A 25,664-nucleotide genomic window follows, 5' to 3' on the forward strand; every position below is an offset into this window, starting at 1 on the left:
CGGCAATTTTTGAAGGCAAATCCGGCTGCGTCACTTCCAGCCCGGCGAGGCCGGGGGTGAAGGTCTGCCCGGCCGGGGGGGCAAGAAGTCGGTGTCTGAGCATTATTAGTGACAACGATGAACCAGTTTGGTTTTAAACTTTAAGGAAGGGGGGGAAAGGGAGAAAAAAAGAAACACAATCAGGCGGAGAGAAACAAAGCAGGAAGAAAAAGAGTAACTGCATTGGCCGGGAATCGAACCCGGGCCTCCCGCGTGGCAGGCGAGAATTCTACCACTGAACCACCAATGCTGTGTATGCTGATGATCGTGCATTCGTCACTCGAAACTCACGAGAGCGGGCTTGCCCGCCCCAGCGCACCCGGCTGATATCCCGCGGCGGTGGGTGGAGAGGCTTCACTCATCTATCCCCTTTCTATAACTCACAAATGTGGGTTTTGCCGAGTGAACGGCACGCACCAACTTTTGTTCGCATGTTCCTTGTCTGTGACTCGTCTCTACCTCTTCACACTCTTAATAGAGGGTGTTGTTTCGGGGAAGAAAACGCGTCCGACGGTGCTGAGAAGAGCCAGCTGCCGAGCTGAGTAAGACCAGGAAACTGCCCTTGAGTGTCCCTGATGGAGCAGTACCTCCTCACCTGTCTAAATAGACTCAGCTGCTTAGCAACAAATAGGATCTAAAGGTTGGGCACAATGCAGCAGGTTTGTGACAGTTCTTCAGGGTGAACTCAAGACCCACAACATTATGTCGTTCTTTAATTAATTATATCACATCCATTCTTACTCTTCTTGCTCTTGTATTTTTACCCGTTCTTAAACTGACAATTTTAGTCTATCCCTTTAACGAGTGTCCGAGTTTAAAACAATTTCTGCATTACTTTAGCTATAAAGGCAGAGAAAGATGTTGATGAGTTTCTAAAATTCGAAGTGCTACTGTATCACATCACTTGGTTGAGGAGAGCGGGAAGGATTTCCCTCCTCCTCTTTGTATGTGGCTAATAAATGAAAAATGTGCTGTACACCCCTCCTCCCCAACATAGAAGAATTAGGATATAATGTAGTCTTCTGCAATAACACACTGGTTTCTCCACTAGCACTCTGAGATGTGCAATTAAAGAATGGGATTTTCTCAAGGACAATTTCCCCTCCTAACACAGATGAAAGCTGTGATATGTTGTCATTCTCTCAAGGAATAGCTTTATGATACATAATGTATGTATAATAATAACAATAATTAATAATTAAAAATATTTACTTATTTTGATGAAAAAGGCAGCAGAGGACACAGAAAAAGCTCCAATAAATTGAACTCCTGAACATCAAAATGTATACTTTTGAGAACAGGTTACAAACATGAGGTGACTGCCAAGTACAAGAGCATCTCTACTGTTACACTTTGCACCATTTTGTTGTTAGACAGTAAAGCTGCTGCAGCATAAAAGGGACTTGTGGAAGACGGATGTGAAGAAGGAAAGAAAAGAAATGCATTTGGGCAACTAGTGTTTGCATTTCATATTTGCTTAGCCAAAACAAGAATTTGATTTTCACTTCTTATAAAGATTCATTGTGGTTTTTATTACTCCAGCAAGTGTTCCGCTACAGAAACTGATTCTGAGAAAACAGTTTCTAAAACTCAGGAAAGTCACTGACTACCAGCAGGCGATAATTCAGTTAGGCTGTTCACAAGTGCTGGAATTCTTTCTCTAGTAACTTTTAAGAAGGGTCAATGCAACCATTCAGTCACATCCTGTCCCCTAGGTGAAACACACATGCTGTATGTTAAGTCAACAGAGGCAAGGAAGTCTCGGCTTCTCAACTACCGGGCATAGATTGACAAACTGGAAACCTGTCACTCTTGGACAAAGGGTACAGATGCTCCAGTGTACCTACTAGAAAAGCAACCAGAAAAGATGCCCTTTCTTTTCATATGAACATCAGGGGACTTGGAGATTATGCTCCAAGCCAGCACCCTGTAACCCTCTAAGACCCAAACATCCCAAGTAAGCATTCAGAGATCACATGTAGCTGGACTACAGGTATGTAGAGATCTAGCAAAAGGGGATGCCCATGTCATGACCGAGACAGGTAAAGAATACTCAAAAGAGCATTGAATAACTTTCTAGGGCCATGAGATAATGCAAGTTTGTTAAGTTTACCTGCCAGACACAGCATAAAAGAACGATTTGCATGAACAGAATTGTGCGGTGGTCTATGTATTTAATTGGAGAATCCAAAAGAACTGACAGTCTTATAATACAAAAAAGACATTATATATATATACATATACACACATGGAATATGTCTATATATATCTATATAGATATATATAAATCAGTAAACTTGAATAGTGCCTTTCTCATGAGCATCTTAAGGCATTCAAACATTTTACTATGACATTGAACCAATTTATCATCTTTTTGCTTTGGCTGAAATAAAGCAAACAGATTAAAGGTCTGATCTGAAACACCGATGACATCTGAAACAAAAGCCTACCTCTATCTTCAGTGACAGCATCATCATCTAAGAACGCACCCACTGCACTGCCTGTTAGCTGAATAATATTAAAAGGAGTCTAAATAAACCATTCCCACTCACAGCCTTGCAACAGCAGAAGATAAGTCAGTCTCAAAGAGACTTTCTAGCCATATATTCTATAGACTTCTATTACAAATCAAGGATAGAAAAGATACAGCAAGAGGGCCTGCCCGAGGATAGAATGCCACTGAATATCAAATAGTATTTACAGTACAGTTATAGGATTATAGAACATTTTATAAATACAATTAATATGTATACAAGGGCACATAAAAGAGAATCTGGTTTTCATGCTTTACAAAGTGAAAGCAACCTGAACTAAAACTTACTGCAGAATTCCACAGCTGCTGGGTAGGAGCCTCTCTTCTTCACTGCCTGCACAAACCAATCCCCATCATAGGTCACCAGTGAAAACACCCATGTTTTAAGCAGCAGCTACGAAGAATCTCTATAATAGACTCTGAATCTATGTATGAAACGTGAAGTTTCAAAACATGGGTAAGGCAGAGAATGTTAGAGAGTTGTGACAACATTTACGTGTAACTAATTTTCTCAGTGAACATGGATTGTAACAAACCGTATTTTTTTGCAAGGAAATACATAATACTGCAGCATCTAGGTGGCAAAATTCAAACAACATATATTACAACTTCTAACACATGATGTTAGGAAATACCAGAAGTATCTACCAAATTCTAAAGATATGAGCTTTTCATGTATTTGTTTAAAAAGGCAAAATAATATTTAAGATTTCAGTACTTGCAGATGTCCTTGAAAGAATTAATGATGTCTTTTAAAAAAAGCAATTGGGTTTGCTTGTATAGAACAATGGTGCCATTACAGGACCCTTTTTTATATATTTTTAAAATTTATTTTTAAATTGGTTGAAGACCAGTAATAGTATTAAACAGGAATATACCATAGTACAGTGCAGGCAGAGGAGAAATATACTTTAAGAGTCAATTTAATGAAGAATTGACATTATTTTCTCTGCACACTTCAAAAATGGTGAGGCAAGCTTGATTAAATTACCTTTAACCAGTAATATATTACACTTTACTCTAAGACAAGTAGACCAGTTTTACTGGGATACTTACTATGAAGGAAGGTAATCTTTAAAGTTTATTTACAAGAAAAGCAATCTTTTTTACATAATATATAAAATGGAGTAGTTACACACTGCAGCCATTTTATATTATTTAAGCTAAATGAAATGAATCTTAAAAGCTATTCTATTTCAACAGCTGTGGAAAAGGCAGACAGAACAGGAATTGTTTTATTAAACTGCAAACTCATTTTCATTATAGAAAGTAACTTACTACTTGTTTGAGAAAACAACTTCTCATAACCACCTTCTAACAATTATACGCACTTCACAGTAGAGGAGTGAACTTCCACAAACATTTTCTCCTGTGACCAAGTATGTTTAAGAAGTTTCCTCGCTGCCAACTGCTGCAGTTCAGACCTTCCTCAGATATGAATCATTTATGGACCACACTAGAAACTGGATGGTTCAAATGAACACGCAAGAAAGGAAACTCCAAATGCTAAACACCACACAGTTTTTTCACTGATCCAGTATTTAGGACAGCACTATAGACAGTTGCACTGGCACAAAGAGAGACACTGCACTGGAGCACACAAAGAGAACAAACTGGCCAGAAATAAACAAACCAGCTTGGTGAGAAAAGTAAGCTATAACTTGTGTTTGCTGCAAGAATAGCTGTGAACACCAATTTCACGATGTTTAGATAGTTGCAATGCCAGTGCAATGGCACAAGTAGTAATTTAAAAAAGCAGTAATCGTTACAGGCATGTTATGAGATTATCCATTGGAATTCAATTCCAAGGAGGAGGAAATGTTTTAAAAGACATGAAGTTTACTAAAAATAGTGCATTTTCTTTACCACTGTGTTAACTTTAGGAGAAAGAAGGAGAGAGATAAAATCATAATTCTTTCTGCCTCTCACCTGTAACTCCCATCTAGTCTCCGGGAGGCTGCTTAGGGGGATGCTACTGTCTGTACTCCCAGTCACCTCAACAGCCTCAGTACCCTCCCACCATGAGACCCAAGGGGATACCTGATCAGCTGCTGCCAGAAATTATGGAAGAGTAACGCAGAAGGCAGCAGACACAGCTCTAAGTTCCTAATTCTGTTCTGAACTGGGCTGTGACAGACCATCGATACTGTACTGATGGCTCAGATAGGCTGGTGCACGGTGCTTCTCCTTACTGTCTCTGTGACCAGGAGGAAAACTATTCCAGCCAAGTGAAACGGGTCTCCGCAACAACAGCCTCAAAAGCCATAATCCTTTTCCATTACTATCTCAAACTTATAATAAAGACACTAGTCTAAAATTTATTTTTCAAACTAAAAATTCCAACTCAAGCAGCACTGTACACACTTTACAGTTTGGCTGTAGTCAGAAAATTAAACTAGATTTCAGAAAGTGTTTTTTCTAAAGCTTCTTTTCCTCTTCTATCTATAGGATAACTGATGACAGGAGACAATCAAGTTGTTTCTGAGTGAGCAGTTCTGCTTTGAGAGTACCAGTCAAATGCTACTTTGTTACTAATGTCAAATCCAATTACTATTTAATAAAATACTAGTTTTAATGCTTTATCATCTTACAATCATCCTATAGCCGAGACTGACACTTTCTTATTTCAAAGCTGAGAACTAGGCCACTTAAACAGTAGCTGGAAATGTTTCACCAGATAGATGGCTCAGTTTTTCCAACACTGTGAATAATTAGGTTAAATACAGTGAGAAGTGACGGTACAGCAGCCTTTTTTTTTTCCTCTTCAGAAATGTATCAGAGAGCTTTATTAGTAAAGTAGGTTTTATATTTGGTCAATGCATGGAAAAACTGTCATTAAAAATTCTGAAGCAGAGAACTGTTTTCTAAAATTATTCAATATATGTACAAATAGATACCAGGCATCATCTTAGGGAGGGGAAAAAAAAGTCACTATTTCCTATTTTGAGTACTTAGAGTACAGAGAACCAATAACAAAATTCAAGTGATATTTTTTTCACCTAACATCAAATATCTTCTAAATTAAACAATTAACATCACTGGAATAAATTAATGTTTGAGGATTTCTCTGTATTTGGGGGAAACAAAATGTACTGACAGGGAAGGAGAAGACATAATTTTTTTAGTGTTTCCAAAAAAGTGTGCATGTATTTACCGTAGCAATCTTCTTTCACGTCTCTTAAAACAGACTTTTCAAAAGGTATAGCTGCAAAATTGATTATTTACTTTTTGATCTTTATTCCTCTACTAAACATAAACCAGATCACGGCTCTGAACTCCTCTACCTGCCTGTTCATCATCATCATCATCCTCATCTGACTGCTGTTCTGAGTTTTGGGAACTACCATACTCGTACTCAATGGGCTTTGGATTGTTGTATGGGTAGCCATTGTCATCAAAAAACCTTCGGAAGGTGAACTCATAAAAAGCATGTTCAGGATGTTTTCCATTTTTGTACCACCCGTTAAGGGTATCATTTCTGTTCCCCTCCTTATCATCGTCACTCCACAATTTATCTGGATCAACTGGATCAAAGTTTGATGTGTCTGTAGGATGAGCAATTTTGGGAATGTAGAAAGCAGACTGTCGCCGTAGATCGCTTGAAAAATCAATTGTTTTAAAAAATGGATGAGCTTTTATTTCATCTGCACCGTTTTTGCCTAAACGATCTTCTGGCCCTCGGCACAGTTTAATAATAAGGTCGGAGGCCTCTGGAGTCAGTTTAGCCTGAGGTGGAATATGAAGTGCAGTTTGCCAGTTGATAACCTTAAAAACAAAAAGAGGTATTATTTATTTATAATTTCATAAAAAGGAAAAAACAGATTAAAACAACAAAACAAACAGCCACAAAGAAATCATTCAACATGTCTAAGGGTTTTCACACTAGAGAGGAAAACATGGAGCTGCTCTTTCAGAAACACGAGGAATATTTTGTCTGGAAATCTAGCATAATCCAAATCTAAATTAGAGTCTGGCATGGGATGCCCCTGGTATAAAACAATGAAGATCCCATAAAATCCAGCACCTGGAACCTGAGATTAGGCACATGGCTTACAATCTTAAAAAGAAGGTGAGGCAGATGAATTTTGAGTTAGATGATGCACTGTAAAATTAACAGATTTAAAGTTAAAAAAAAATAAATCAATGCTACACTACATTTAAGCCAACTAATATCTTGCAAGCTGAATGCAATCTTGCAAAAATGACACCTGCAGAAGATTGCCCTGATGCTTTCTCTGAAACAGCTGGGGCTCAGGAAGGAAAGAACCAATGGCTCCAAGCTGCCAGTAACTCTGAGCAAGCACAACCATCTGCTATTCGTCCACCTTTCCATGCCAAGCACCTGCAGGTACATCACCAAAGGAAATCCTCTGCAGGTAAGCAGGCATGGAAGCCAAGTATGGGAAAAGAACACCGAGACACAGGAGAAGAGGAAGAGAAGAGGAAGAGAAGAGGAAGAGAAGAGGAAGAGAAGAGGAAGAGAAGAGGAAGAGAAGAGGAAGAGAAGAGGAAGAGAAGAGGAAGAGAAGAGGAAGAGAAGAGGAAGAGAAGAGGAAGAGAAGAGGAAGAGAAGAGGAAGAGAAGAGGAAGAGAAGAGGAAGAGAAGAGGAAGAGAAGAGGAAGAGAAGAGGAAGAGAAGAGGAAGAAAAGAGGAAGAAAAGAGGAAGAAAAGAGGAAGAAAAGAGGAAGAAAAGAGGAAGAAAAGAGGAGAGGAGTGGAAATAATAACTGGAATAGATACAAGAAGTGAAATGTGGTTTTTAGTTGGCATGTTTACTATACCGAGATAAAAGATGCAAACATGATCCCTTTACAAAGGAAGTGCACCTCCACAGTAACATAAAGTTGACAATCTAGTTAGTTTATAATATGCTTGGATAGGCAGCACTCTCAAACATCACCTTTGTTTGCAATACAAATTAGAAAGCTCATGTAAATTTCAAGCCTGCCTTTTCAGATTGTTAGTACCAGAATTTTAAAGTTACCTTCATTTGTGTTTCCAGTGGGGTTTGTGCCAGGAATGGAGGCTGCCCCACTAGCATCTCAAAGAGAATTACTCCAACACTCCACCAGTCACACAACTGTGTGTAACCTGAAATAAAGTTCAAATGAAGTAGTCAAAGCCTCAGTATAATTTTAATCTTGGATTTCTAGGAGTACAAAATTTCACAGGAGAACTCTATTCAACACTTTTAAAGATTTCCATATTAACAACTATTTTCTTTTTTTGTTAAACTATTATATACTTGGGAAAAGCGGCAGTGTAAGAAAGGTGAAGCAAGATACCTGAGTATCAGTTGCTTTGCAGCACGATTACAGTACAGAAGTACAGTACAGTACAGTTACCTGTTCGCAACAACACTTCTGGAGCGATGTAGTTGGGTGTGCCAACAAGGGAATGGGCCAGGCAGCGCTGGTGCTGACGTGCAGCCCTGCGCTCCAGCGGCTTCAGCCGATCTCCACACCTGCAGTTCGCTGGGTCACCCCATTCATTGCTGAAATCCATGCTGTCCTGTCGTGCATGATCACCTGTAATTGAGGGAGAAGGATGGCAAAATTGAGCATGAGTACTTTACTTCTTATCCAATATGAAATCTTCTTTATCTGTTAACATCCCTCGTTACACGACAGAATCTGTTTCAGTTTCAACACTTGAGTTACAACAGCCATCAACATCTGGATGTTGACTTTTTGTTTATGATATAAACCACCAACTTTTGAGGACACTTTTTTAAGCTTACTTTCGACACAACTAGAGAAAGTATCAAGTTTCATATAGTCTCAGTTTTTCCTTAACAAAACCACATTGGGGGTACAGGATGTATACTGTTCTTGTTCTTATGCAAACATAAACCAGCCAATATTTAAATCAGCAAAAAATAAAATCAGATTAAATCTTTTTCTTCTCACCAGAGACTGTGTAACAGTCTGGCCTAAGATACATGATATTTTGATAGAAACTAGTCAAAAGTAATTCAAAAATTGTTTCTGAAGTTATGTGGGTTTTTTTGAAAATTAAAAACAGGTTATCACAAAATCTGTATTTTACCACTCTCAGAACTGTGACTTTTTTTCCTCTTTTTTTTAGCTTTTGTTTTAAGTAATCAAGTGGGATTTTTAAAAGCCCACTGTAACCTAGTCAGAAATCAACAGGTTACACTAAAAGGAGTACCTGAGACACTCAGAACTTGGGGTAAGGTTTTCAAGAAAAATTACATTTAAAACATCAGTCCCATCTTCAAAACAGAGTTGGGGCTGTTGCCTATGTAATTATCTTGCTACCTCTGTGATTTTCTCTCCAAATTTCAAAAGCCACTAATGGGAAAAACTTACAGCAGCATAGCTCATTCCTTCTCCCTTAAGGAATCACTGCTCACATTGGAACCCTCCCATACTAAATGTTGCTTTCTGTAATTTGTATGGTGTGCAGACGTATTGTTAGATGCGTTATTATTCAGAAAGGAAACAGCACAGTCATCTTTCTATTCAGTTATTATGTAATCCCTTACAAAGAAGATTTATATTTCTCTTACCGCTCTGGTAGTATTTTGAATCATGGGTCCATCGAAAACCTGTACAGAGCCCGAAGTCAGTCAATTTGATATGACCATCACGGTCTATCAAGATATTATCAGGTTTAATATCTCTGTGGATGAAGCCCATTTTATGAACACTTTCAACTGCGCAGGTCAGTTCTGCTGTGTAGAACCGTGCTAGATTTTCTGGAAAGACACCCATTCTAATCAGGAGACTCATCATATCACCTCCTGGAATGTAGTCCATTACAAAGTACAAATTGTCTTTATCTTGGAATGAATAGTACAGGCGAACCACCCATTCATTATCAGCTTCTGCGAGGATATCCCGCTCAGCTTTAACATGAGCAACTTGATTTCTAAGCAAGACATCTTTTTTCCTCAGAGTTTTTGTTGCATATAAAGCATTAGTATCCACTTTTCTTGCTAGGCAAACTTCTCCAAATGCACCAACTCCCAGGGTTTTAATTTTTACAAACATTGACTTGTCCATTTTAGCTCTTCTTAGTCGAATGTAATTAGATTCTTTCTGGCACAACATTTTCCTCATTTGATCTCGGGCTTCTGGTGACAATCCAACCTGTGCAGCAAACAGAATTATATCCGAAGAATTAACAGTACTTTTAATTCTTGATGGTCTTCTCATAACTACAAGACTTAGGCAAAGCAAACCAAATACTTAATACACAGCACAGGAAATAATACTTAAAGGGGTTTTGCTTTGTTTTAAACATTAGGATTCTATAAAAACATATAGGAGTGATAAAAGCCAAAACGTGATTATTTTCAACAGCAAAATGCATAAGGTGCCATGCACCAGAAGGTTCTTGAGAAGGGACTACATTCTTGAGGAGAGAAAGGGTAATTTACAAACCACTGATAAAAACTACTGTGAATATTATCAGAGTAACAGTGTGCATCAACTGCCTCCCTGATTCTCTTTGTAGAGCTAAAGGGAGCCAAGACACGCCTAGGAGCTGTAAGCTGCTGAGGGCTGATGCTGCCATGGGAAAGGCAGCCCCTCTCCAGACTAGCTAGAGCAGAAGTCACTAAACTTCCTGACCATGCTGTGGAATTTCAATTGCAGGAGAGGACAGGCAACTCTCTCACTCTCATGCTTCCTTCTGTAGCTACACAAACCAGATCCACATGGCACTGTTTCCTACTATCCGCCCACACCAAGCCTGGGCCTCTGCTACAAGCCTGGACCTGATCTTCTCTCTTATCACATAACCCAGCCCTTTCTAACAGGACTTTGCTCACACTCTCACTCCTGCTCTCCACACCAACTAGTTGAGCAGAGCACTTTCTTTGAAGTGGCTCACTCCTCCCCACAGTAGCTTTTCTTGGCTCCCATCTCTATACCTACCCCTATCTTGACTGAACATCCCTCGTGTTCTGGCCAACACCACCAACATTGTGACAGCTGAAACACTCACAGGCCACATGCAACTCATCACCTACAACGTGGAAACCCTTATCTGCAAGAACCACATTGAGCATTCTCAGTGTACTACAACCTGGGTGCCTCCTGGTGTATTTCTTCTGGTTTCAATTCCTTTGAAGTGCCATTCAATTTCAGTGCCATTTTTCTTGCTAAATTTCAGGGCCTGGAATCAGACTCTCTCTTCTTTTTTGTTTTAATGTCAGTAGAATCTGTCTTCAATTTTTTATATTCTTTTTTCCACGACACTTCCCCCCCAAAGCTTCATGTTCAATCTTTCTTTTGTTTTTTGACAGCGTTTTCTAAGTACTATATGCTCCCTTTCTCATAGGACCTCAATTATTTTATCTGCCTACCTGGCTTGAAATCACTATCCCACAGCAATGATTTCCAAGTTCAATCTAGGGTATATTCCCTTATTTTTTCATGGACATTCTGATCCTAAAATTGAACATGGCCAAATTGAATCCCTGCAAACATCACAACTGTAATCAAGCACTATTCTAAAAGTTTTCAATTTCTTATTGTCACAGCTTATTGATTCTTGATACCAAATCTTGTTGCTTCCATCTCCTTACTTAATGCTTCAAATGTTTGAGACACTGTCTGCAGAACACTACTCAGGACCACCATTAGGATTATGTAACTAGTTTAGGCCTGTATAAACTGTGTTAATAGATGACTTCTGCTTTGCCTAACTTACAATGTAACTTGAAACAAAGTATAATAGATTTGACTGAGAAAAAAGGTAAGAGAAAAGATCAGTTAGGTATCACTCAGTATCTTAAAAATGCTTTCAAAAGTTACTATATGTCACCTATTAAAGAAAATACTGTTAAAACACATAAAATTTCTTGCAGGCATCAAATAAAAAATGGATCCAAAGAAGATGCAACTAGAAAAATGCACACAAAATGCTTGTCTACCCCAACAAACTGCCCAAGGAATATGAATTCAGTAAAATTTAAATGGGGAAAGCTGTCTCCATTTTGAGACAAAATTTTTTGTCAACATCAGATAGGCAGTAGTTAGGACTGGGTAGCAGTAGTTTAAAGACTGGATGTGCAAAATAGACAATTTTTTTATTTGAAATAGGGAGTTGAACCTTTTTCAACACATTCCTGCAGGAATATCTGGGCACTGTCTTCCAGGACAGAAACATCTCAAGTTTTCTGTGAATGAACATGCTTAAAGCCCATTTCAACACATAAGGAAGAATTTTTTGAAGACTTACAAAAATGTCAAGAAGACAACTGAAGACCTGACCCTGTTAAAAGTTCAGACGACGACGAGTCACCTTCTCAAGGCCCATCTGAAACCTGAAGTCTGCTTCAGTACAGACTCACTTGCACACAAAGTGAACCTCAATGATCAGTTACAAAATTAGCAAAGAATATAACCTAGATGGCAACAAAACCCCATGAGGAGACTCAATACAGTAATTAATCACTGCAAGACATACAAATAAGAGTCTCCAAAACCCTTGTAGCTTACTTTCTACTGCCTATTCTCTAGCTGTTGCATTCTAACAGTTTTATTGTAGAGACCAACCCAAGTACTGCAATTTGTCATCTCTTCCCTCAACCCATCTTCATGTTTTCCTGTCATCCACTAAACCAAATGTTAATTACAAATTCATTGCTCTCTGCATTGCTGCATTTTCTCTAAAACACTCCTCAGCTTCAGCATTCACCAAAAATTAAGCAACTTCACCAGCTGCACAAACTCTTCTGTGCATACATCTCCAGTTATTTCTAGACAATGACGGACAGAAGAGCCTCCTGAATTGCTCTGTATTATCACGCAGTTTGCTTTCATTTTGGTCCCTTTTCATCTTGCTGTGCTTTAAAAGATGACTTAAGTTGCTCTCTGCAGCAGAGACATCTAGCATAATTCTTGGCCAGATTCACGGATTTAAATTAAATATTTCTGAGACTGCTCCATTCAATTCCCTAGGGAACCTGAAAGCACAGAAATATGCCACCTGTGCTAGAAATACAACCTTCTGTGAAGGTAGGTATTTCCATAGGGATGCATTTGGGGTTTTTTTTTCCTTTCAAAAATTCCTACCAAAGGGAAGAAAAGAAGGGATTCAGTACTTGCTTAATTTTAAACTTTCTGAAAATAGATAATGAGCTAGTTTCCCTTTCTCCTTCTCATGAACATCCAAAATATACTTCACTGTTTTGGGATTCTTCTCCTAAAAAAGTAGAGGTCTGCTGCAGCGCAATAGCCCATTTCCCACCCTTCAGCCTGTAATTAAACATCCCAGCTTTAAATCTAGCATAAATACTATAAATTGCATTTCATATAAGAAAATACATTTACTAGGGTGCTTTAAATGCATATGAAAAGTTATATCAGTGCTTTCATATAAGTAATACTTATACAGAACACAACACAGTAAGAAGGGAAAGTGAAGTTTGTAAATCAACATTAATTATAATCTTACTTTTAAGTACTCAAAAATAGCCAAAATGAATTCATGCTTAATTTTGATGCAGGATTGCATGCAAAGCCCTCTAAAAAGGAATCATGCTATTCTTAATAAACACTGTTGCTTCAGAATCTTACTTGTCTACACAGGGATGGAGGCTACAGAGTTCAGGAAAGCTTCCCACACCTTAACAGTTTAAATCAGCTGTTAGTGGAAGTGAAAAAGGAAAGAGAGAAGACTAAGAATAAAGATCTAGTAAGAGTTTCAGGATGAAATCTTGCTAACATTTACATATTCACGATTAAGCAAACACAAAAGACTGAAGCTTAAAGTAAGAATTTTCAAAATAGTAAGAAAATACATTTAAAAAACAGCATGTCAAGAAAGTGGTGTAAGCCAAATACATATTCTGATAGAATAAATTAAAAAGTACATCATACTTATGTCAAACTTTCAACTGCAATTGTTAAGAAATATTTATGTGACATCTCAATTTTATCTTTCTGCAAATCTTAGTTTCACTGCGTCTCACTATTTGCTCTTTTGAAATGACATCAGTTCCAGTTTTTACCCTTTTAATTTGTTTTAACTGAACACTGAAATACTAGAACTAGATGACCGACTCCAGGCAGGTACAACATTTTACATGCTTTTGTTGATGTCCGTTGTTTTATTACCCCATTCAATTGCCTCTTGTTTAAACAGATGCATTTACAGCCTGGATTATAAAATAATCAGGCAAAAGATACCATGTCTTTTTCATTAAAAAAAAATTAACTTTTAAAAAATGATTTTTTTATTTTAACTTAAAAAAACTATCACTACTGGAAACAAACAGCAGAATGTAAAAAATATCACTGTTTGGGTGACTATATAAATGCACTAACCGGCTTACCACTTGTCCCTGCTTTGCTTGTACCTGTAGTGCTTATTTAAAAAAAAAAGTATTTTTGAAAATCATTAAAATATTGCATATAACTAAGAAATCAGGATTAAATAGAACTCATAACAGAAAGCTATGAGCCATGTATCTCATGAATCTCATGAATCTCCCTTCATGTAACAATTATTTTGCTTCTGCTGCCTTACTGTACACAGGCCAGATAAACTACATTTAGACATGCAAAAAACTTACTTAAGCACTGAAGAACTTGCCATATCTCAAATAAAAAAATTAAAAATAGACTTCAATACCACAATTTACCACAATATTCTATTTATCTATACTATTTAAACATTCTACAATTAAGATATATATCTTAAAATCAATGTAGGAACAATTCTAGTCACAGATTTAGAAAGAAGGAAGAGTTTACCCGCATCATTTCATTCTCTAGTTGTTTTTTCCGATGCAAACGCTGCTGGTGTGACTTGAGTATATTCTCCACATGCTGCTCCATGAAGAATTTAAAGGCTTGAGGGGAATAACTTTTGATGCGAGACTCTCTTCTTTCTTCATCTTTCTTGTTTTTTCTAACAGGAACAGGTGATGTTGTGATTTGTTTCTTTTCTTTATCTGTTGAATCAACACATTCGTAATTCTTTTCATTCTCATCCTCCCTGGATAAAAGAGGTGGCTCCTCCTTGTTGAGCTTGGGTCCTGCCTCATACAGATTGACAGAAGGATTCTGATGTAGCAAGTGTTTAGGGTAAGGTGGTGGGGGGCCCTGGTAATTTGGAGCCTCCACGACAGGAGCCATAACTCCCATATTTGTAGATGGGCTCTCAGAGAAGGGAATGGTCTGCACAGTTTGCATGGGCTGTGGCATCCAGGAAGGGTGAGTGGGTGCCAGGGCAGTCTGCAGCTCTGGTTTTAACACACGCATGCTTTTCACTGGTTGCTGGATGGGGGCTGGTGTTATGGCTGTTACTGTTGTGGCCGAAGGCTGAGAGCTGCCAGAGTGACTTTGCCTATTGCCATGATGGTTGTTGAAAGAATTTGACCGCACGGGAACATTGGGTTGCCATGCAGGCATGTCGTGCCCATTGCCAGGTGATGACTGCGGCTGCACAGGGGAAGGCTGTGACCAGGAGGTGGGTATTCCAGCTACATTTGTGTTGTAAAGTTCCATGTTGTGACTATTTCTGTTTGGCACCATCATCGCCTGAGGAAGATTCCCATTGGTGTACGCTGAAGGAGGAGCAGATCCTCCTGCCTGCATCTGTAGTGCTGTGGGACTCTGCCTGTTAGCTGAATTCATGGGGTATGGAGGTGGCTGGCGACTCACCGAATTCCCAGACACCACATTCTGGTGAACTATGAATTCTGCCTGACAATTGCCATTTTGCATTCCAGCTCTCCCTGACGGAAAACTAAATTTGCTGTTGGCAGAAGTCTGCATGATTATTGGTTGCCTGCCAATGGGGACAGCACTCATGCCCCTCTGACTCTGCGTGGATGAATTCATAGGTGGAGGATTCATAGGTGGAGGTGGATAACCATCCTGCCACGCTCCTGGTGGCACTGGAGAAATACGGGAGATCACATATTCCATGTTTCCAGAGTACCTCTTTGTTTGAGAATTTGGTTCCCAGGAAGGAGGTGGAGGAGTAGTTCCCCTTGGAGGGGGTGTCTGCCCTCGAGGAGGTGGAGGAGGAGGAGTGACACTCCTTATCTGTGGTAGAGGTGGGGGATTCACTCTTTGTCCATTGCCAGGATGAGCCTGAGCAAATGCCGCAATGCCAGACCCAGATAATGGCCTTCCTACATCAGGCTGAGAACTGGGACTTTCTGAGCGATAAACTACACCTTCTCCCAGGGAAGGGCCGTGCCGCTGAGGAACCAGGGACTCCTTAGAACCCTTCCAGCTCTGCTTGCGGTTAACTGATTGCTGAACAGCCCCTGCTTTCACAACAAGAAAACACAGCATTTATATTATTAGAAATTATTTACATTTACCGCTTTGAAAATTTTGTTCTTCTGCATTAATTGCTACAGAAAAAGGACATGAAACCTCTGACACAACATAAGCCAGTGTACTTCACATGAAAAATTCTGTCTGTCTAGTAATACACATCACGGTATGGTAATATGCTCAATAGACATGTAAGAGCAAAAAATGCATTGAAACTACAGTATCAGAGTCTTTAGAAATAATTTGTCTGAAAATGCATTTTGCTTCAGTAAAAATGCAAATTTTAATTGAACAAATGGTAATATGCAAAATTATTAGGCACACAATGTATTTTTAATCTTGTGTACAAGAAACACTCATAAGAACGTTCAGCACAAGTGCAAAAAAAAGTAATGGCTCAGAAAAATATGTTTAGTTACGTTGCTATCCCTTCCAGTTTAATGTTTACAAGACATTTAGTGTTCTTAAACTAAAATGGAAGTGAATGTTGTAAAATCAAGCAGCCTGCACCCTTGTGTGCATATAGTTCATCCAGACTTGTTATATTCCTTGCATGCAAAATTTAATTAAGTACTTTAATTTCAAAAGTTATGTCGTTATGAGTAAAAGTGTTGTAGACAGGCAAGAATTAAAACTGTAGGAAAGCAAAACTTAGAGAATAAAACTCTACTATCTATTTACTTCATAGATGTTATTTTGTGTCATATAAACAAAACAGTATGCAAGGAACTGATAGTGCAGGCAGTCTTACTGTGCTTTTGCAATGTTAATACTAAGGTAAGTGTAAACACATACAGGACTGTAACTGCTGAAAGTCACTCTATCCTTAGTAAAAGAACACGTAAATTACTAAACCTTCGCAAGTAAAAATGAAAATTGTGTCTAAATGGTGGCATTTAGCTAGCAGCTTCACAGAAGCACCAACTAATCCTCTTAACAGACTAAATGACAATGACACCGCTCTTTGCTACTCTTTGACTACTAATTTTTCCTCATACCTATATTGTTAATTTAAAATCTAATTCCAGAGCCAGCAGCTCAGCAGCCAACTTTAGTCAAATAAAAGTTCAGTATTTCTGCTGGGTAATTTGAAAGTTACCCTTGCTTTAGGCCAAGATGTATTAAAAATGTGCTTCCATCTTTAAAGAAAGCAATAATAGCAAGCGGCAAAATTCTGACTCTGTTACTAAAGCTATAGCCTGTCCTCTAACACTTTCAAAAACAAAAAGTCTGCCTTAAAAACGATACAAACAAAATCTGGAACCAAGCAGAAAATTAAGCAAATAGAACATCCTAAAATACAAATATTGTAGTCATATGTTATATAAATACACATATGTACACAAAAATACACATACATAGTGCTGTTGTGTGGGTGAGTGTGTGAAGAGAGACAAAAAATTAAAATAAGAATTCAAGGCTCACCACTGATTTCTATCTGACACTGAGAACAAAATACAGGCACTACATCAATGAGGGACAAAAAGTACTAAAATGAGATCTGAATGCCATTCCTTGTCTACACATAATAAAACCATGCAGTTATAAAAACAAATGTTTAAGAAATTCATGTCAAATGGATCTACCTTTTAGAAGAACTACATTATATGCTTAAAATGCGATTTTTAAAGGCAAAACTCCCTGTATCTCAGCATCTCTGTTGCACTGTGAGCACACAAAGGCAGAATTTACTATATTTTTTATCTAGAAGAATACACTCAGTGAGTTACTGAGTTACCATGGGGTAACACCTACCTGGGGGTTTCATACCTGCATTTACAGGTCTTGCTGCTGCTGCAACCATCTGCTCCCGACGAGGATCCTGGTAGCTCATTTTACTTATAAATTCAATGGCAGCTTCTATACTACGGTTGTTAGTTTGTCTAAGAGCTTGTACAACCATATCCTAAAGAGAAAATTATATACAAAAAATAATTTACAAGAAAATCACAAAAATTCATGGTTATTTAGCCAAACATCCTCCAGTAATTTTACCAAAGTACATAACCGATTTCTCTCAATCATTTTCAAACTAATTTTAAAATGTTTTCCCCACAACAGACTCTTCAAAATAGTCTGGATGTTCAGAAAAAAGTTAATGTGTTAAAGCACTGCAGTTTGATGTAAATCTTGTCATCTTGCTATTAGTACAACAGCTTGCTTATACAACAGCATTTATTACTGCTGCGCGCTGCCCAGGTAGCAGCTAGTTACAGAATGGGCAGAGGTCCCTTCCAGTCTAAGTTCCTGATGAAGACAATGTTATTGGCAGAAACTCTATTCTTTCTGTGGTAGATTTAGGCTCTGTGATCTTAGACATCCAAACACAAGTTCTGATCTGCTGGACAATCCCAGCTCAGTCAACATAAAATGTATTATGTTCCAGTGACTTTTCCACAGACTTGAATGAGGTAAGGTCAAGCAACAGAGGCAGAATTCCAGAGATGGTACTGAATGGGATTTGTACAGCTGACCCAACAATTTTGAGACAAACCCACAGCATAACTCCCTATAGCTAAGCACACTGACTTTAAAGATTTATGGCCATATTTTGTCATATCAAAGCAATCATTTCGGTTCATACAATGTTTGAACCCGTTACCTACAAACATACGACAGCATTCACCTCCTACTCAAACTAATGGGACACCAAAGAGGGCTCAGAAGGGAAGCACTTAGTACCAATCCCAAATTCAAACCCACATTTATACTTTCATTATGCCTGTGTACACTTCTAACACTCAAACATACAAAATTACCTACAACTTTCAGAAACAGTAATTACATTCCGTAAACAAAACAGAACCTTAAAAAAGGATTTTAAAATAGAAAAACCTACACAATAAGGTTGTCCCAATCTTTACCAGCTGACCAGCTGATACTGTTGGAAAAATCAGATACAACTTTTGATCTCATACCTCCTTCACAAGACAGTTATGTCTGCAACACTTTTACTATTATAGGCAAGACTATCTGCGGCAAGAAGTACATTTTCAGCACTGGTAAGCTATTTGATCATTGTGCAAATGGAAAGTTAAGTCGTCCAGGGTATTTAATTTTCAAATTGAATATATTTTTATAGGATACATCATTAATTTCTACCTAATGACTTTATTTTTTTCTTAATCAGCTTCAAAACCAAATTTATTGTCTTTTTAGCCAAGTAATTCTACAATACAGAGACCCAAATTAGCAAGTTCACATCACCGGGCCATAAAGACTCACAGAATGTCAAAGTACAAAACCAGCAATATTTTAAGAGACAAAATTTAATTCCCTCTCCACTAACCAGAGGATCTGAGTAAGAGTCAAAGGATCTCTATCTCCTTTAGCTGAAGCATAAAAAACTTGGTCACCTATGTGACATGAAGTATTCAATGTCTTAAAAGAGTATCACCTTACACAGAACTTCTGAGGACTGAACTTGAATCATAATAAGCAGAAGAGATTACCAGCAAGCTATTTAGGATGTTGTTTAAAAAAAAAACCAAACAAAACCCAAAGACCATGAACAGCATTCTACCTGAATTATTATACATATATATAAAAAAAAATCTATGTACAGACATACCTGATACTGATTGATATCTATCTGTTCCACTTTAACCCTGAATATTATCTACTACCTGAGAAATGGGGACAAAATAACCAGAATGTTTGTGACATTTAATATATTTTAAAAAGTAAAAGGTAAAACATAAATTCAATACATTTTGAAACTTTCCCACCAAGAAAAATGCTTTCTGACTTCAGCTGTATCTGTTCCTAATGCACACATGGATCAGTGCCATATGGGCTATTGTGGCAATGCAACTGTAGGTTAACACACGGCAGAAACGGCTCTCCCTGGCGCTCTGCCTGAAAAAAGCTCCATACAATCAAAAGTGTCACGGGAATTCTCAGTTCCATCCAAGAACAAAGGGCAGGAGCAAAAGGCTTCAAGATACAAAGGATCCAACAAAAATACAAACTTAAGATACCTTCCTGGGTTATTATCCAGCCACATACCACAAACTTCAGTTTGCAAAAATGACTGCAAGTTCAATCTGTAAAAATGGATCTAAGAACTGATCCACTTTGAAAAAACAAATGCACACCCCCCCACTGCTGTCCCAAAATCCGACAACAACAACAACAACAAAAAAGCAACCTCAGCAACAAACCAGAGAGCAGGCACAAATCATTGCAAAAATAATTTATCATTATGAAATCCTTCCATTCTTCCTGACACACAGACGACTGGACTGTGTATTTGATCAAGCAAAAGGAACATGAAAAATCACTATCAACACTTGACACTGGGACATTGTTGAGGAAAAGGCAGTTCTTGAAGCAGCTCACTCTTGGTAGAGGTAGATCTTCTCTGTAAATACCAAAGCATCCCAGACAGCAGAACTCATGAGCTGGTCTCTACTGCAAGCAGTACACTCCTGTAAAGTTAATCCCTGTCTGGTACTGTGCCTTTTTCCTTTAGAAAGATGAGTGGTTTGCTAGGTTTTTTTTAATCTCCTTTTGTACCCAGGTTTACACAGAAGACATGAAAACGAGTGTGATTTACTTTGATATGCAAGTCCCAGTAAAAACAGAGGAACTATAAATGTATTCATTTTTTCTTCCTGGAAACCACATTTCAGATTAATTTCCAAAGTATTTGGTATTGCCTTTCAATTTAGAATGGCCATATTGCATCAATCTGTTTTAAATGAATGCAATCCAAAATTCCATTGAGTATCAGAGGCAAAATCCATGTTCTAGAGAGTCCAGTCCTTTCTGACTATAATTATATAATTAAAACAACCTATCACATTAGAACAATCTGCACAAGATGCTTAAAAAAAAAAACCAACCAAGCCTCTCTAAATCCTTCTATTCCTCTTCTACATCCCTCACTATTACCAGTTTCATTCCCTAATCAGAAACCTATCAGATTTTGAAGAAGCTCTTTTGCTTGTCAAGCTGTTCAAATATTCCCTGACCACCACCCCACACTAATAGTTTATAGCTAGCAGAACACCAAATCTTCAAAATAAAACACTTCACCTCATCAAAGCCAGCAGCCTGTAAGTCTTGCAGCATTTGTCGATTAACTTCTGATGTTCCTTTGACAGCTGAGGTCGCTTCATTTGCAAAAGGCAGAAGTGAGTTTCTTATCTCCTGCAAAACTTTATGATATGTTACAAATTTGGGAGGATTTCGACCTTGTCTAGGATCTTCAGATAACATTTTGCCCATGCTGTGATCAGCTTTAGCAGCATCGGAGGGTTTAGGTAAATTCCTGAGGCTCTCTCGTATTTCCTGTAGCATCTGCTGGCTGCTGCCAGTATAGTTACTGGCAGGAAAAGTTTTAGGCCTCATTTGCCTATAGCCTTCTGGTTTCTCACTTCTCTTCATGAAAACATGTATATATGCAACCTCCACCAAGGACTTGCACACACCAGAATTCAAGGAAGACTGGCTGGTGTCAGAACTTGTGAAAGCAGTGGCTCTTCACTGTGAAACCTTGGTTCCTGTAGTGCTGGAGCTCATCACAACCCAAAACGGTATTTCTGCTAGCAAAACAAAACAAAAAAGAATCACATTATATATACAGCAGTAAAAAAAATTCACAATGTAGCTTTGGTGGTAGTGAAATGTTCACATGTAGCACTTCCTTCACAGATACTAAAAGCCTGTTAAGCAAATTCTTCAGGCAGCCTTTACTCAAACTGTGTTGGACTTTTAGCAACAAACGTTTTAGGTGCCTTAAGTCTGAACAGTCCTGAATTGCAAAGGGCACGGACAAAGAGGAACTCCTCTGTATGGTGGACAAAGCTTTCAAGAGCAGATATGAACTGTTGCTGTGTGTGCTACCCCAGCACTGCTGCTTTGCCTCTGCTTTCCGCTGTGTCCTGTCCCCATTTGTCAACTACATTCATTCTCTTCATCAACACCTTTATAGCCAAAAGTGCCAACTCTACTACCCATTTAGCCAGGATATGGACCAAATACCCTTGCTGTTCAACAATTCTGACATCAAGCTCCACAAATAGATGGAGTACACCAGTAAGAGCACATAATTACAATGATTTTATCCATTCTTCAGCAGTCACATATGTAAAAAGTAAACACTTGCCTAGCTCACCACATGCGACTTTATGATTTCTTGTACCATCTGCCATTTAAATCTGTTTAAGGGTTCAGTTTTCTAGGGCTGTCATAGTCTCAGCTCGAGTCTCCTTGAATCAGGTTTTGTCAATAGTTAAGTAATTTTAAAATTTATTTTACATAAGGGAAGATGAGAGCAGGGGAAGCAACAAAGCAAACTGAATCAAATTTTTTTACTGTAAAATTGTTTAACAATTTAAGCATCAAATTCACTTAGCATAGCTATGACATTTGGTAAGGGAAACAGAAATTTCTGCCAAAAGCCAAATAAAAAACGTTTGCATTTTGAAGGCACTGACTCATCAGGGAAAGAGCCCTGTGTCTGCAGAGAACTCAAATCTCTGCATTCAGGCCGGGCACTAGTTAGTACTGCAACTGGTATGGCAAAGGATAGAGCAACCAGAGTGGAACATTGAAGAAATTACAGAGCATTTGCCTCTTTAGAGTATCATGAAATAAAACCTTTTCAGTCTCTACTGCTTCACAGAGGAAGATCAGTTACTAAGATACTGCAAGATAAAAAAAATTAATATTTTAGCACTGTATTTTCTTCAAAGGCAACTAAAATGGTAAAGCTCAACTCACACTTCAGCTTTACTATCATGCAATGTCTAACTAGCAACATTGAAACGTTCTTATTTTGTTTCTGTTTCTCAAAGTGTTAAAAATTTGCATTCCTTGTTTTCTGAAGGACTATTTTTGAGGATTCAGACATCTGCAAGCATCTTCTGTCTCTTAAAGAAGTACTGTGTTGATAAGTGCTTCTCATATTAGACATAAATTAAACAGTCTAATTAAAATCAATTATATTAGACATAAATTAATAAATTAATTTATTAAACATAAATTAGACATAAATTTACACAGTCTACAAAAAAAGTCATTCTTCATCCACTTTTCACTTCTATAATACTTGCACTGTCATAAAACAATCAATGATTCAGTGATTGAGGAAGAAAATGACAAGTTAATAGGAAGAAGAACCCGCAAACGACATAAATATTGTATAAATTAAAGATACATGCTACTGATATATAGATAAAACCTGAAAGCTGGGAAGTAATACATAAATGAGGACTGCAAAAAGAAACACAACGGACGCTCAATCCCATTCTCCTTTGAGAATCATTTAAGAAATAACAGAATTTCTCTTATAAAACTATCTAAATCTTAAGAGGTATAACTGCACCCACAAGCTTTCTTTGCCCTGTGATAGGTTTGACACCTTAAATGAGTGTAATGGGGTAGTTATACTATTTTTTCATATGGTCCAATACCATGTAATTCTTCAGTGCTCACCGAATAAGGACAAGATCATCAGACAAATCAGTTCAAATTCAGTCAGGAGTAATGACTACTCCACCACTGGCAGCATAATCTAGGCAAAAACACTTGGTATTGTGTTACACATACACCAGTGAGCAGCGGAAAAAAGTGTCCATACATGAGTTATTGCTTTTAACAAATTCCAAAGGCCCGGAATTTAAAAGAAAATAGCTGTTTTACACCTACATATTTTACATATTTATCTGGTATTTCAATATTCATTTATGATTACACCTTGGATAGCTGAGATAGTCAAATCTAATACTCCTAAGAGAAATCAAGGCTAAATTAACAGTACATGTAAACCATAAATCAGGAGCAGCCTTGGAAAATAAAGCTGCACTTTCATTTACATTTTTAGCAGCAGCATAGCTTTAGCAGTGTAAACCAGCCAGGCCACTTATCTCCCACCACTTACCACTGACAGCATAATTGTTTGTAAGGCCATACAGTGTGAACCAAGCTAAGGAACTTACCCAAATAAACAGTAACTTTTTTGGTGGGTTGTTTCTTTTGGCAGCACTGGTGGGTATCAGCAGTTGATGTGCATGTGAAACTAAGTCTTAATTCTCAGAAATCAAACTAAATTGGTCCTCCAGAAAGCAAGATTTACTACAGTTCACCTTGCTCTATATATGAACCTCAAAATTCACAAGTCACCTCCTCTAATAGACATTTGCACACATTTTAAAGCAAGAAAGTGTTGACTGCTGAATAAGAAATGGATTCCAGTTTTGTACTTCTAACTAGCAAACACCAACTGCATCCAAGGGAACTGATGTCTATTCCCCCTCGCAGTGTTGTGTCATTAAATGATTTGTTTGTTAATGCTGATGTCTTTGCTGATGCAACTCTCCACTTCCCTAAAGGAGTTTAAAAAATGATATCTTTAATTTATTTTCAAAATGTGGGGATAAAGCATTTTCTTCTCCAGGTCAACTGCAGGGAAAAAAACCCCAACTTGTTTTTTTTACACTATAATCATTAAAGACTGGATTTAAAAACAAGTGTTTGAATGAAAACTCAGAAGCATTCAAGGCCAGGTTGGATGTGGCTTGGAGCAACCTGGTCTAGTGGGAGGCATACCTGCCCGCAACAGCGGGATTGGAACTGGATGATCTCCAAGTTCGCTTCCATCCCAAACCATTTTATGATTCCTGAACGGTTGCAAACAACTGTCAGTGACCTCCAAGATTTTCTAATGGAAAAATACACAGCTTTATAATGTAACTCTAGCATTTCTTATCTCCAAAAGTTTTGAATATAATTTAATTACTCATATTCACATGTAAGTATTGAATGTCACATATCAATCTATTTTGGTACCCTCTCTCATGTACCTATTCTAATATCTTATTTTATATATAATCACAACACTTTATTGCTAGGGAAAAAGAGAACAATCAAGACTTTGGAAGTCATAAAATTAAGTTTGTAGGGGGCTTGGTTCAAACCAACAAAAGGAAGCTCTTCTTCAGGTCATCGAGCTCTAACAGTAATTTGCCAAAGGATGCACTTCCAACGCTAAAAGTTTCCACAGAATGAGGAGAAAGCTGGACCCTGAAATAGCACATAAACAGAACTACATACGGCCAGGGAAGCCTGAGCTGGAAGTGACCGGGTGAACATTGTGCATTCGCTCGGTTTGTTTCATCTCTCACGCTCTGCTATCTCCTTCAACAGGATACAGCTCTTCTACGCACACGTATTCCTGGCAGCAGGAGTTACTGCAGGCGCACCTAAGAGCGACTTTTGCGGCTAACACTACCAGGACCAACATTCTGAGGACCAAGGTGGCTCAGGCGAGCACCGAGGTCATTCCTGAAGCGCTGCAGGACCCAGCCTCCCAAGGACCACGCAGGCCAGGAGGGTTTCATCGTCGGGATGAGTATCCCGAACGTCCTGCTGGGACACCTGCGCTCCTCTCGCCCCTCCGGCCCCAGGCCGTGACCCGAGATCGCTCCTGCCACGGCCGCGTCCTGACAAGGGCTCGGAACCGCCCGGCCGGGCCGGGCCGGAGCGCGCTCGGTACCGCCCCCGTCCCGCCACCGCCCCCACCGCCACACCGCGGACCGTACCTGCGGCGAGAAGGCGGCGGCGGCAGCGCCCCGGGCGCCCGGAGCTCGGCCCCGCCCGCGCGGCCACGACCGGCCGCGGCCCTTCCCTCTCTCCCTCCCTCCGCCCGCCCCTCGGCGATGCCGCAGCGCCCGCTCGGTGCCTCCGCCAGCGCCCGCCGCCGCCTCGGGCCGCTCACTTCGGCGCCGCCATTTTGTCGGTGTCCCCGCCGCGGAGCCGCCCGGATATGGGCAGATCCCGGCCTGCCTCGCGCGGCTCCTGCCGCTCCCGGATGG

General features: G+C 38.9%; 1 protein-coding gene and 1 non-coding gene across 5 annotated transcripts; both read right to left on the bottom strand.

The window, feature by feature from the left end:
* Nucleotides 1-218: 218 nt before the first annotated feature.
* On the bottom strand, nt 219-289 carry TRNAG-GCC (transfer RNA glycine (anticodon GCC)). Its single transcript has one exon. It is a non-coding gene; the product is annotated as a tRNA-Gly (tRNA).
* A 2,461-nt stretch (nt 290-2,750) lies between these two features.
* Nucleotides 2,751-25,456, bottom strand: LATS1 (large tumor suppressor kinase 1). Of its 4 annotated transcripts, none has more exons than XM_051811213.1 (8): nt 25,392-25,456; nt 20,884-21,392; nt 17,599-17,749; nt 14,305-15,833; nt 9,105-9,687; nt 7,918-8,100; nt 7,557-7,663; nt 2,751-6,337 (listed from the first exon to the last, which is right to left on the bottom strand). In XM_051811213.1, the coding sequence occupies exons 2-8, from the start codon at nt 21,232-21,234 to the stop codon at nt 5,819-5,821; spliced, it is 3,423 nt and encodes a 1,140-aa protein (XP_051667173.1). In that variant the 5' UTR covers nt 21,235-21,392; nt 25,392-25,456; the 3' UTR covers nt 2,751-5,818. The 4 variants fall into 4 exon arrangements, with proteins under 4 accessions (XP_051667173.1, XP_051667175.1, XP_051667174.1 ...); XM_051811215.1 differs by having other exon boundaries at nt 14,305-15,830; nt 17,614-17,749; nt 20,884-21,389; nt 25,392-25,454; XM_051811214.1 differs by having other exon boundaries at nt 14,305-15,830; nt 20,884-21,389; nt 25,392-25,454.
* Nucleotides 25,457-25,664: the final 208 nt, after the last annotated feature.

Source organism: Manacus candei, unplaced genomic scaffold, assembly GCF_025592945.1.
Source record: "Manacus candei isolate 608988 ecotype Guabito, Panama unplaced genomic scaffold, ASM2559294v1 h1tg000081l, whole genome shotgun sequence".
NCBI classification, from domain to species: Eukaryota; Metazoa; Chordata; class Aves; order Passeriformes; family Pipridae; genus Manacus; species Manacus candei.